At 36.8% G+C, this 12,737-nt stretch overlaps 1 protein-coding gene across 3 annotated transcripts in view; it reads left to right on the top strand.

Moving 5' to 3' along the window:
• The window catches only part of dock9b (dedicator of cytokinesis 9b), a 169,928-nt gene that overhangs the window by 117,877 nt on the left and 39,314 nt on the right, over positions 1-12,737 (top strand). For all 3 annotated transcript variants that reach the window (XM_084425011.1, XM_084425010.1, XM_084425012.1), the window contains exons 2-6: positions 1,691-1,807; positions 4,347-4,436; positions 8,876-8,958; positions 10,679-10,748; positions 12,241-12,336. In XM_084425011.1, the coding sequence (XP_084281137.1) occupies positions 1,691-1,807; positions 4,347-4,436; positions 8,876-8,958; positions 10,679-10,748; positions 12,241-12,336 (456 nt within the window). The remainder of the gene's footprint in view (positions 1-1,690; positions 1,808-4,346; positions 4,437-8,875; positions 8,959-10,678; positions 10,749-12,240; positions 12,337-12,737) is intronic.

The following is a 12,737-nucleotide window of genomic DNA, read 5'->3' as shown; positions in this document are numbered from 1 at the left end:
GTCGGCTGCGCCCCTGCCTTCATCTTCAGGCGGGATTTGCAGATTCCGTTACCCTCGCATTGCTTGCTAAGGACGGGGCCTACGCCAAAGACTATGCTTGCTGAGCTATTAATATATTTACTCTTGTTATATCATTTTATCTCCCGAGTCTTTCTGGTAGAACATAAAAAAAAGTACCAGTAGACAATCAAGTGACATTCATTACAAACAGGGAAAAACCATCAGTCAAAAATGAGAACATTCTTTTCAGCCAAACTCTACAAATGACATGGAAAATTTCCTGTTGATGAGATTAAATGATGGAATCTCAGATTTTTCCTTCTCAGAGAAAGTACACAGCAGAGTTAAAAAAAAAAGAATAAAATGTTTTTGGTATGTTGTCAACAATGTCACAAATTATGCTCTGATTTATCAAGATACCAGTGTTTGCAGCAGAATTCTTCATCTAATTCATCCAAGAAATACATATCTCAGATATATACTAATGTATATACAAAAAATACTGAATGTAAAATAACAATTTAATTACAGAAGACAATGTTAATACTTTAAAGGAACATATTTGAGATCACCATAAAGTCTTCTTTTTTTTTTTTTATCTTGTGGTTTTACTGTGTGTGTGTGTGTGTGTGTGTGTGTGTGTGTGTGTGTGTGTGTGTGTGTGTGTGTGTGTGTGTTGGACAGGAAATATTTCTCCCCAGAGGTTTCCATCTTTATATCTTAGCCAGTTAGTGCCTGAGTCTGGCCGTCCCGTGCTGAAGCGATGATGTCACAATGGACATTGTAACAGAGACCTGTTCGCCCGTCTTTATTGGGTGATGTAGACTGTTGGCGCGGATCATAGCGTGGATTATGGGAAGCAGTGTGTGAACTGCCTGGTACAGTTCAACACAATACTCATTCACAACTCTCTCTTACTCACTAACACACAGAACAGAGTATATGTGCACAAAGACATTTGTGTTTGCCTTTGGTTCCTGTTGATGTTGTCACATCATACGTATATGGTATTTTGAAATTTTGTACCACATTTATTAAGTATCATATCGCATTAAAGGATTATACGCTAGGCTACAGGATAATGCACCAGAGTTTACATGACAAACAGAATGCCTTAAAGGGATGATGTAGTGATACATCAAATGTAACTTGATCTTCATTTACATTAATGAATTCCAGGTTCAATTTTATGTGACAGTGTCATTTTACAAAAATGAGTGATTTACACACTATTTGATCTCTTATTTCTATTCTTTGTGTATTTTTGTACTGTTGATAATTTTTCAACCTTAAGGAGAAGTGGTTAAGAGAATAAATAGATGGATGTTGGTTATTTTCTCATAATTGTTTTGGAGACATTACCTCCATTGCCTCCTCGAAGAAAACGCTTGTACTGTAAACCCTCTTTGAAAGTGTACATCAGGAGAAAATGTTCGAAAATTGTACATGACTCCATTAATGTCCTGACTGAATTCAGCAGAATGTTTCTGTTAACACACCAGACCGGTGTGAGGATCTGCAGTCACTTAGCGAACGCAAATATTATGACCCTTCTATAAACCTGTGTCATTGATATAGCCGTTCATGGTTTATTTAAAGTCCTGATTTCATTATGTTGATTTGAAGTCCTGAACATTTCATTTGTTCCATCTAATTTGCTCTTGTTGAACTTCTGCGTGTCTGTCTCCAGGTAAAACCAAAAGTGATCGAGCCGTTGGACTATGAGAGCGTACTTGTCCAGAGGAAAACTCAGATCCTCAGTGATGTCCTCAGAGACATGCTGCAGTTTCCTATTGATGACTTTCAGGTAAGAACGTCTGTTTATCTACTGTACACAGCTCTCAGAGCATCTGCTCTCCCATCAGTATCCATTCCTAAATTGTTCTTCTTTCCATTTTTCCCTGCTAGAGACCCATCTAAAGTTTCATTTCTGTCAGTATTTTTTGTTCTCTTCTTATCTGAAATGCTGTGATTTCCTCTGAAATGTTATTTTTCAGCATTCTGAGAGCTGAGTGATGAGTAACCTGTGCAGATGTTAGATTTCGCAGTCTCTCAGTGGTGTGTCTTGAGTTTGTTTTCTCATTAGTCACACATCTCTGTTCTTTCTATGTTCACGAGGGCCTACTTTTCCATCACAATCATAATTCAACCCTCAAATAGCATTACAGTAGCATTGTCTCAGGAGATTTTCTTCTCTGAATGGAAACATCTACTTGTTTTCCTTTAGAAATGGGTGTGTATGCGAGAGATCATTGTTATGGTATTTGGCTTGTGGGGAACAGAAAAAACTGCTCTGCAAACAACTGCCCATGCAGCTAGCTGAAACCAAACAATTATAATTCAATTTTAAGATTAGCGTTACGAAATTAGACCATAAATCTAATTATAAATTATAAACCTAATCTCAAATCCAAAATCAAATAATTTTGTGAAGCCAAAGCAGAAGCATCCTATGTTATGACTGGCATTCAATTTATTTGTATATGACATACAGTATATGTGGTCATAAACCCAACACGCGCACAAACTTCTCTGCATTTTTATTAAACCATTTTCCTTTTGGTGACCATTACCACCAAGTAAAAATCTTTACTATTTTTTAATTGCAAAATGTTTTACATTATATTTTATACATTAACTTGTGGCTCTTCCCAAATTATACCGCATACACCAGAGTTTAATAGTTCCCGTCTGTACATTTTTGGCCTTAGATGCTGCCTGTGGCTCCACTGCCAGAAACAACAATGCGTAACACATACACACACTCACGCTGCCATACAATGCAGTGTTTATGAATATGGTTAATAATAGTAACCATTATTATGATACATTGAAAGCATAGTTTGATTATTTATGTTTTTTTCAGTTCATATTAGAGGCACCACAAGCGTAGAAGCTGGTTATAATGAATGCTGCGCTTCATGTAAAACCTATGGCTGTACAGCTATGGGCAACTTAGCTTCATCTTCAATGTTGGTTTCACATCAGACCTCAGGCTGTATGAACACAAAGGCATTCACAGGTTTGCTGGAGTATGAATGCAGACTGAGACGACGTGTCCTAGAAAGACACATCTGAGCCTCTGTATAATGATAAAGCCAGAGACATGTCCGGAACTCCAACTGTATATATGCTAGTTTTTCTCAAATTATATTTATGGTTTGGTTCAAATCTTAAATTTTGATTTAATACTGATCATTCAAAAACCCCAAACAATACAAAAACATTCATACAAATAAAAAAGATAATTCATTATGAAGACCATACTTAATATATTCTTTAGACAGAATATCAATATAATCAATATAATCTCTTTAGACAGAAGCTAAAGTGTTACTTAATGTAAGTCAGTATAATAAGTGATAGGCTTTTTACAACTTAATTTCTGTATTAAAGAAAAATAGCTATAGTAAAAAAGTTTTATATGTTCCCTGGTTTTGTGTTTCTTGTTTTTGCTATTTGAACTTTTATTTTGAAGTGTATTTTCTCTTCTCATCAGTGTTCACGACACGTCCAGTTTTTTTTTATTTCCTGCTTTTCTTTAACCTTGTATGTTGCCATAGTGATTGATTACCCCCACCTCTTCCTAGTTAGCCTGTCGTACCCCGGTGTTTCATGTTCTGTGTCTGGTGTTGTCATTTGTTGATGTTATGTGTGTAAATTTTTCAGCTCTGTTTTGCCTGCCTTGTGCTGAGATTGGTCTCCCTGTAACGCTTTTGTTATGTTTGTTATAAGCGTCTTTTAGTCGCACTTATTTTACTGAAACACCGCGTCACAGAAAGTAGAATTTTCACATTTTGTTCATCAATGTTCATCATTTTGTTTACTTGCTATAAATAAACACTATGTTTATTGTGATGTCTTTTTAAAATATGCGTTCAATTTTCTGTTATGTACTAACAACCCCACCCCACCCCCCCCAAAAAAAAAAAACAGAAAACTCTATAAAAACTACAATAATTTCTGCAGTCCGTAAAGCTAGCCAGTATGTGTTGTGCACATCAATATTCCTGGTATTAAGCGAAAATCCTATTTAAACACTTTTTTGTTTTCATTTTTTCTGTGGCAGAGGATTATTTGCTTTTAGACAAACTGAACAAAATAGATATAAACACGGAATCAATGATTTTTTTAAATAAATGAAGGTCGTTTAACTTTTTTCAGTGTGCCAAAATCCTCTAAGTCCATTGTTAAGATTAAAACCTCTCTTTTGTTTGTAGTCCAACATGATTAATTGTATTGCTGCAAGAAATGGCCAGATTTACATTGACAGATCTTTTTTTATGCGTGTCCATGTGCTTGTCTTTATTTAATATCTGAAAACGCTTGCACATGTTTCTTCATAGATCTCCATTTTGAAGCGTCAGGGCAGAACACTGTACTCTTCAGTTCCAGATGGAGCAGAAAAGAGAGCCAGCAGCCTGCTAGTCCAGGAGGTAAGAGCTCAACATAGACTCATACATCAGAGCAAAATAGGAGGATGAATTAATCAATTGCATTCTGAAAGCGTTGTTTATTTGCACATTGACTGTATTGTTTTAGCGCAATTAAGGAATTATACAAATCATGTTGCAAACCCTCCCAAAACTTAGTTAAACGCTATTTGTATGCTGCTACTTACATTCCACTGTTCAAAGGTGAGTTCTGAGAGAGGATGCATTAGAATACCAAAATCTGGTACACTTTACTGAGACTTCGTCACCCAATGAGCCTGAATCATCTCTTAAACATGCACTTGACCACGTGTCTGGATATATGCCCGGTTACGGTTCTCTTCTCTTGCAGTTGATCATCGTTTGATGAAATACTGCTGTCAAGATCAAAAATGCTCACAAACATCTTGCTTTCTACAGGCGGGAATAGTTCAAAGTCAGTTGTGTTAGGAAAATAGCGCTGAGCTTTGAAAATAAGGTGGAATCTAAGCCTAAAGTTTTAGACATATAACATTTAGACATGTTTTATCTTCTAAGAATAATCATGACTTAATTGAACTATTTAAGTGCATTTAGTGTCTGGTTAACCTGAATAGCAGTTTAAGGCAAGACACTACAGGCAAAAACAGTTTTTTCATGCACTGGTCAATTTTGAGATTTTGGGCTATTTGGCGTTCCATAATGTGTTGTTTCAGACTAGTGGAAAGAAAACATCTAAAATATACTTTATTACTGTTTCATTTACAAAATATATCTTTAAAGGCCATTTTCTCAATTTTAGTTTTTTCTCATGCACGCAAGCTAGAAATCTCCACTTAGCACTTTTATTCCCTTCCATATTCTCATGTTTTTTTTTACAGAGGGGGTTATTCATATATAATTTGACTGATTTTATACTACATTCCTAAAAACATGGTGAACATTTTTTTTTTTTTCTGGCTGAGTGATAAATAGAGTTCTGCCATGACACATCTCAGAGTGTTTGGCATGGTAATGGATATGACAATGTTGATATGTTTAGTCTTGACAGAATAGATCTGCTACGCTGCTGCAGAGCAAGTACAGGATTTGCCACTGAAAATACATTCACAGCACGCTGCTGTGAGCAAGTAAGACTGCTGATGCACAATATAGCATACATGAATTACCCGTAGCAGATCTATACATGTGGAGCTGGGGGAGGTGGAGGGTTTCTGAAAGCACGCTGAAACTGCTACAGAAAAGGCTGACCAGTATTTGAAGGTTGAGCAGTGAGGTTATTGGCTACTGATACAGCAGGAATCAATCAGCTGTGCTGATAGAGAATGATGTGATTGCAAGCAGATTGAGTTAAGGACCAATCAGCCTGCGCCATCTAGAGTTACATGACAGAACTTCGTATGTATACAAAAAACCCTCTGTAAAAGCTTTGACTCTTACATGTCAACAAAATGAAATTTGAAACACTTTTAATAAAAAATGTTTTTGCATTTCTTAATGCAGTCAATCAATGGGGAAGTTTGGTGATATCTGTTAATGTGATATCTGTTAATCTGATATCTGTCTTTTTTTTTACATATTCACCTGTGGTGTCTTGCTTTAAGCCAGTGGTTCCCAAATCTGGTCCTAGGGAAAAGTATGTAGAGACCCTGTCAATCGGAATGGAGCTCAGTTCATGGAGCATTCTTTTAACAAGGTGATGATTTGATCCGGCCCGGGACTTGAATTGGGAACCACTGCCATAAGCCCTCATATGCAATGCACAAAATCTTTACCGTAGGCTATTAATAATCATATTGGAAGGACTAAGGCTTTAGATACAACTAAAGCCAGAGAGATTTATCCACCTTATAACTTAAAGGAGAACTCCGGTCAATTTTAACATTGAGCTCATTTTTTTGTACATTTGGAGTGCTGTCAGTACAGAGAACAACGACAAAAATCGGTGTTGCCTACACCGAGTTATCCTCTTTTTAAAATTTGCACCCTGTTGACTTCAATGGGGCAAGTTTTAAACCTGCTTTTAGCCTCTTAACATCCTTGATGTGTCATTACAAGTGCACAGGTCATGTGAGTGATTCCTTCGGAGTGAACGCGGGTGAATCTGACTGCAGTAGATGTGAAAGATATTAATAAAAAATGATGTTTATTCAGCCAGCGCACATACCTGTATTTACATCCTGTATTTACATCCTGTTTTCGGTCGAAGTCCACAGTAATCGATTGTCGAGTTCACGCGCATAGGTTTAGTACCTATGATCATGCGCGTGAACTCGACAATCGACTACTGTGGACTTCGACCGAAAACAGGATGTAAATACAGGTATGTGCGCTGGCTGAATAAACATCATTTTTTATATATTTCTTTCACATCTACTGCAGTCAGATTCACCCGCGTTCACCCCGAAGGAATCACTCACATGACCTGTGCACTTGTAATGACACATCAAGGATGTTAAGAGCCTAAAAGCAGGTTTAAAACTTGCCCCATTGAAGTCAACAGGGTGCAAATTTTAAAAAGAGGATAACTCGGTGTAGGCAACACCGATTTTTGTCGTTGTTCTCTGTACTGACAGCACTCCAAATGTACAAAAAAATTAGCTCAATGTTAAAATTGACCGGAGTTCTCCTTTAAGAGCTGGTGCGGCCATTTGTTACTTGATATTGCAAACTAGCATTTCTTATCATATTATTTGAATGTATTGTAATTATAAACACTGGGTTGTATATATTATTACAGTATTTTACAGTTTACTGCACTTCATTATACTTTAAGTTATTTACCCATTTGAATTGAAAATAGCTTACTTCTGTATTGCGAAATAAGGTTAACAGAATAGGAATTGTCATTGAATAAAATGGTGAAACAGGACAAAACAGATTCCGAGAGGTTCCTCAAGCCAATTTATGGTGCATCTTCAATAATTCTTCTATATGCATTTGTGTTAGAAAAACCGTACGTGTGTGTGAGGTCTGGGTCAAGGCTAGGTTTGTGTGGATATCACAGGCACTGGGCGTCGACAGCAAAGAGCGTAAAATGATACTTCCTCCCACTAAAGAGCTCAGTGACATCATCAAGGGCAGCTGGGCCAGAGCCAGGCAGTTTTCCAGCTTTTCACAAATCAAAACATCTGCCTCGACCATTAGTCAAGCGCACATGTCCTCTGTACACTCCAAACAACATTCATTCTGTAGGATTGCTGTGGTAAACTTGCAAACATGTTCTTGGAGACATAAAATATGTTTAATTGAAACATTGAGTAAACATTTGTCATTTTGTTTTGTAAGAGTTGTAACTAAATCTGATCCACAGAGGAAGCCAAACAAGATGAGCTGCCCAATTACTTAATTTTTTTTTTTTTTATCAGTTTTGTTTTGTAATGAAATAAGTCATCAGTGCTGGTGGTTTAGTTGTCTCAATGCTTTTTGTTTTAGTATAAAAAACAACAGCTTAAATATACCAAATTATAGTCAAGCATCACTATTACTATTGCTCTAGTAATATTAAACATTACTTGTCCCATTTGTGCTATGCAGTAGCGTAGCCACTTACATTGTATTGTATGTAATATATTGCGGCCCTCTCATTTTAAGATGGGACCCCCCAAAAATAAAATTCTGGCTACGCCACTGGTGCAACAGTATGAACATAAATGATGACTCAGATTTGCCTGGCCAGCAATAAAATGGGGGAAAAAAACATCCTATTATCGCCTAGAACACCCTATCAGCCGCACAACAATACTCAGAAACCCTGCATGGTATCACTCACCTTTTGTCCAGATAATATAAAAAACCTTGTTCTTATTTACAGTTTATCTATTTTTATTATTATATGTAACTATATTTTTATTGTATTGTATTTCTATTTTACTCTAAAGGAAAAAGAAAAGTTACAGATGAAGTACAGAGACGTCTGGTTTAGAATCAACACTTACTGTAGTTCCGAATGGTCTTAAATTTACTTTGTCAACTCATCTACTCTCTCACTCACTTCCTCTTTCTCTGCATTAATTGGATTTAAAATAAGAGTGAGAAAGCCGTTTTGGGTTTTAGAGGCTTTTAGTTTCATCTTATCCCTTTAAGAACTGCTGAGGACTAAATGATTGCCTTGCCAACAAAGCAAATAGAATTGAATCTTCTGTAATGTAATGCCCTGAGGATATATTAGTGTCTGTTTATGGTGCGGTGTGGTGACAGCTTTACCAGTGATTAGTACAGGGATACAGGCAGTGCCGCCCAGTGAGGAAATTATTTTCTAAAAAGCTGTTGCCACAGATTGCTATGGAAAACATGATACTTATTAGATTACGGGAAGAGTATTAGCTTTTTTGGGATTTAGGGTCTTTACGTGTGTGTGTGTGTGTGTGTACGTGCGTGCTGGAATGTGTTTATTTGCTTTCCATATGCCAGAGGACACAGACATGTTTTTATTTCTTTTTTCTCTTTTATTTTTTTTCTAGTGCATCAAGACCTACAACTCCGATTGGCATGTGGTGAACTACAAATACGAGGATTATTCTGGAGACTTCCGCCAACTTCCAAAGTAAGGACCATAAGACTGATCGAAAGAAAAAGAAAAGAGGTGGAAAGTAACAGAGATCGCTATTTGAAGTACAGCTGGTCTTTATTGAAACATCTTATCTATGTAACGGCACTGTTCTGAAAACCTTGTTAGCTGCCTTTGTAGGCAGGATTTTAAGGTATTATATTCAATATCCCCATGTAGGCTGTTCTAAAAAGTAGGCATCATAAAAAAAAAAGATTCAGTGTCATAAGAGGTATTAGTCACATTATTAACAACATTAGTTGACAGACAAATAAGTGACATACATTTCAGTGCTTTTTTTTTATATATATATATATAGATTTCTAAATCCTTTTAAAATAATCTAAAGTAAGAACACTACAGTGTTTTTCCAGTCCAAAAATTCATCTTTCACAGGTATGAATCTTTCTAAAACATGCATAATGCTTTGTGACAAGCTTTTTTATTTATTTTACAGATTTATTTTTTTATCAAGTTCAAATTATTATTATTACATTTTACTTACAACTGCTCTGCATGTGTTATTTACTATGTTTAAAATAAATAGTGTTATATTTCCGCCATTATATCAGCCATCAGCCACCCTCCAGTTTAGGACATCGACATCGGCATCGGCCTATAGAAAACCTACAGGTCAACCACTATTTAGAGGACAACTGCCAGTGCTTAAAAAGTCGACCGCAAGGCAGCTCACTCATTTTTGAAAGAGAGCCAATGAGTCATTGTTTGTGTTTGTGAAAGAGGGAGAGATGCTGCTTTACACACTCGTCCTGAGCTAAATCTGGAAAGTGCCGTTCTTCACACAACAACAACCCATCAGCAGCTCTTTTTCTATTTCCTCCTCACTTTTACTTTCTCTTTCTCTTTCTTTTTGTCATTCAGCACATAAATACTCTACCTGTTTCAGGACAAGGCAGCAACCAAACGCCAGACAAGTGTGTGTTATCCACTGATGTCACTTCCTGTCTCAACTAACAGATAGAACAATTGTTATAGCGGTCCATAACTGGCAAATCACATTGTGGAGATCAGGAGCCAGCCAGTGTCTGGCATTTGGCAAAAGGTCGCAGAGGAAGCAGGAGGGATGATGGTGATGGAAGAGACGGAGATAATGTGTGCTGTGTTTGTGAAGCTTCAACATCATCATCATCATTACGATCCCATGCCTTCATGATAATTCTGCTAATGCAGTTTGCTTGAACACACAAGCACATGTGCACATTCTGCATCAGCTGTGTGAAGGATAAGAGCAACTGTGTCCTTGAGTTATAAGTGCTGAACCTTTTTGTCAAATGTACAGTATGTGGTATAGTCATGAATGATGCTTCAAATCGTTTAGCTGGTTGAGATTTTTTCACCAAGCAACCACATTGCGACACGCTAAAAAACATGGTCACACTTTATATTAAGTGTCTAACTACTGTACTAACTTAAAAAAATAAGTACTTATTGTGTTCATATTGTGTTGTATTGGTATTGTATTTTTTTATATTGTAAAAAAATATATAAGTACAATGTTAAAACATTGTGTGTACACAATAAGTGCATTGTATCAAATTATTAATTTCAATGTTAATACATAGTAGTTAAAGACACTTAATATAAGTAATTTAGCAAACGTTAGCAACACTCTGGCAACCACCCTCAATACTCTATCGTTGTGGTGGTGACTTTTGCACAGGCAGAAAATGTGAATGTAATTTTTATTTTTTTTCAGTAAAGTTCCTCGGCCAGAGAAGCTAGCGAGTCACGTGTTTGAGGTGGACGAGGATGCAGATAAGGAGGAGGTAAGGGAAAATTACACATGATTCTGCAGTGTGATTTTTTTTTTTACAGTGTCTATAAGTGAGTGTTTCATCAACTCTGGCCACTTTTTTTTTATGTACCAGGGGTACCAGTCCATTGGGCCAAAAGAGCCCTTAAAGGCACAATATGTAAGATTTTTTGGATTAAAATATCCAAAAACCACTAGAGCAATGTAATATATTTTGTTGACTTGTGTACTTACATTATTCCAAATGTTTTCAAGAATGTTTAAATCTAGAGAAATAAGCTATTTTAACCAGAACACAGACCGTGTCCCTGCGTCGCCTATCAATGACATTATATCCGCGTTACCCTCAATTTCCGTAGAAACCATGGAAACACCAAAGACGCCTTAATATATTATGTGTTTTGTTAGACAGGTGAGCAACTGTTTGATTACATTCATTGACAGAAAACGAATCATTGTTATTCAGCTTAACACAGTCTTATTGTTTAAATCTCACTTTCTTGATTTACCGCGAGTACCATGTTTTACCATACCTAATATTGTTCTATCTCACTGCAGTGTGTAACAAGTGTTTCATAGTAGCAGCAGTAGCGAACGCACAGAGTAGCATTATAACATAACTTTCAACACACTCAAATGTATGTATCTAAACTGTTGCCCAACATATATGACCGGAAGAAACAGAAGAGGTCGTCTGCGGCATAATAAAAGCTCCACTGCTCTCGAGCCGTAATCACGGCGTCATCAAGCTACACCTTTGTTTTGAATAAGTGACCTCTAGCAGCGAAATATTACATAGTGTGCCTTTAAGAAACCCCCAAATATGCCATTACAGATATGTTGTTTAGTTTAGGGTGGATATGTTTAAACATGTTTGTGTATTAAACTTATGAAAGAGAGCAATAAACTCATGTGCTATTGTTTCTTAAATCTAGCAGTTTCCTTAGTATAGTGACAGTTAAAGGAAATGGTATTCACCGTACTGTACTTCCATGCACCATACTTCATCACAACAGTGATTTCCCTCGCTCTCCTCTCTGTTCTCACTGGCTGATAAGCAGAATAAATAAATAATATGGAACTTACAGCTTATTAGTAATGTGTTTGTGCAGAGCCTCTGGGACTACATTAGCCTTCGAGAAAGAACAGACGCATGACTCTGCTGTCTATGGGCCATTTGATCCCCTGATTGGGTTTCACCTACATTTCCCAGAATTCCAGCTCCATGTCTGCCATTCTGTCTAAACGCTCGCTCAGGGATGGAGTTTGTTTGTTCAGTTTGAAGGCTTCTCCCTGTGGGGATGAGGGAGAACGTGAATAATTGAGGGGGTCAGGTGAAAATGGAGTTCATGTTGAAACATGGAAAGGGCGTCCAGAGGCTCTAATGTGGGAAACTGTGTTAGATATCGACATGTTTTGAAGAAACAGATGAAGTCAGACTGTGTGGGTGTATGATTGCGCTTCTGTGTGTTCTTATGTGTGCTCTTGATCTCTGGTTCCTGAAGGATGCCGCATCATTGGGTTCTCAAAGAGGGGGCGTGTCCAAGCACGGCTGGCTGTATAAAGCAAACATGAACAGTGCCATCAGTGTTACCATGAGGGTGAGTTAGCCATATACACAAGCCCTTTTCTGATTTGATGATGACAAAAAATGTCTGAAACATGGTGTTCTTACACACGATGATCACTATGTTCAGAACGAAATACTAGGATGCCGAATACTGCCAAGTAGAACCTGAGGAGTTACACAGTTTATACTGTATATTTTTTAAAAGGCAAAACAACACATTATGCAAAGATAAACTTTTCAAAAAGTAGTAGGCTGTATTGCTGTCACCACACTGTAAAAATAATTGTTCGAAGTTGTAAATAAAGCAAAGTCTATTGGAGTATGCTTTACAAGAAAATACTTTTTCAGTCTTTCAGAATTTCACATTTAATTCAATTAGTTACTTGTTGTTTCTTTGTTATTAATTATGGAATTTACTAGCAATTTCTAAAT

Source organism: Rutilus rutilus (genome assembly GCF_951802725.1).
Source record: "Rutilus rutilus genome assembly, chromosome: 12".
Classification (NCBI taxonomy): Eukaryota; Metazoa; Chordata; class Actinopteri; order Cypriniformes; family Leuciscidae; genus Rutilus; species Rutilus rutilus.
This window is presented reverse-complemented; position numbering and strand designations above follow the sequence as displayed.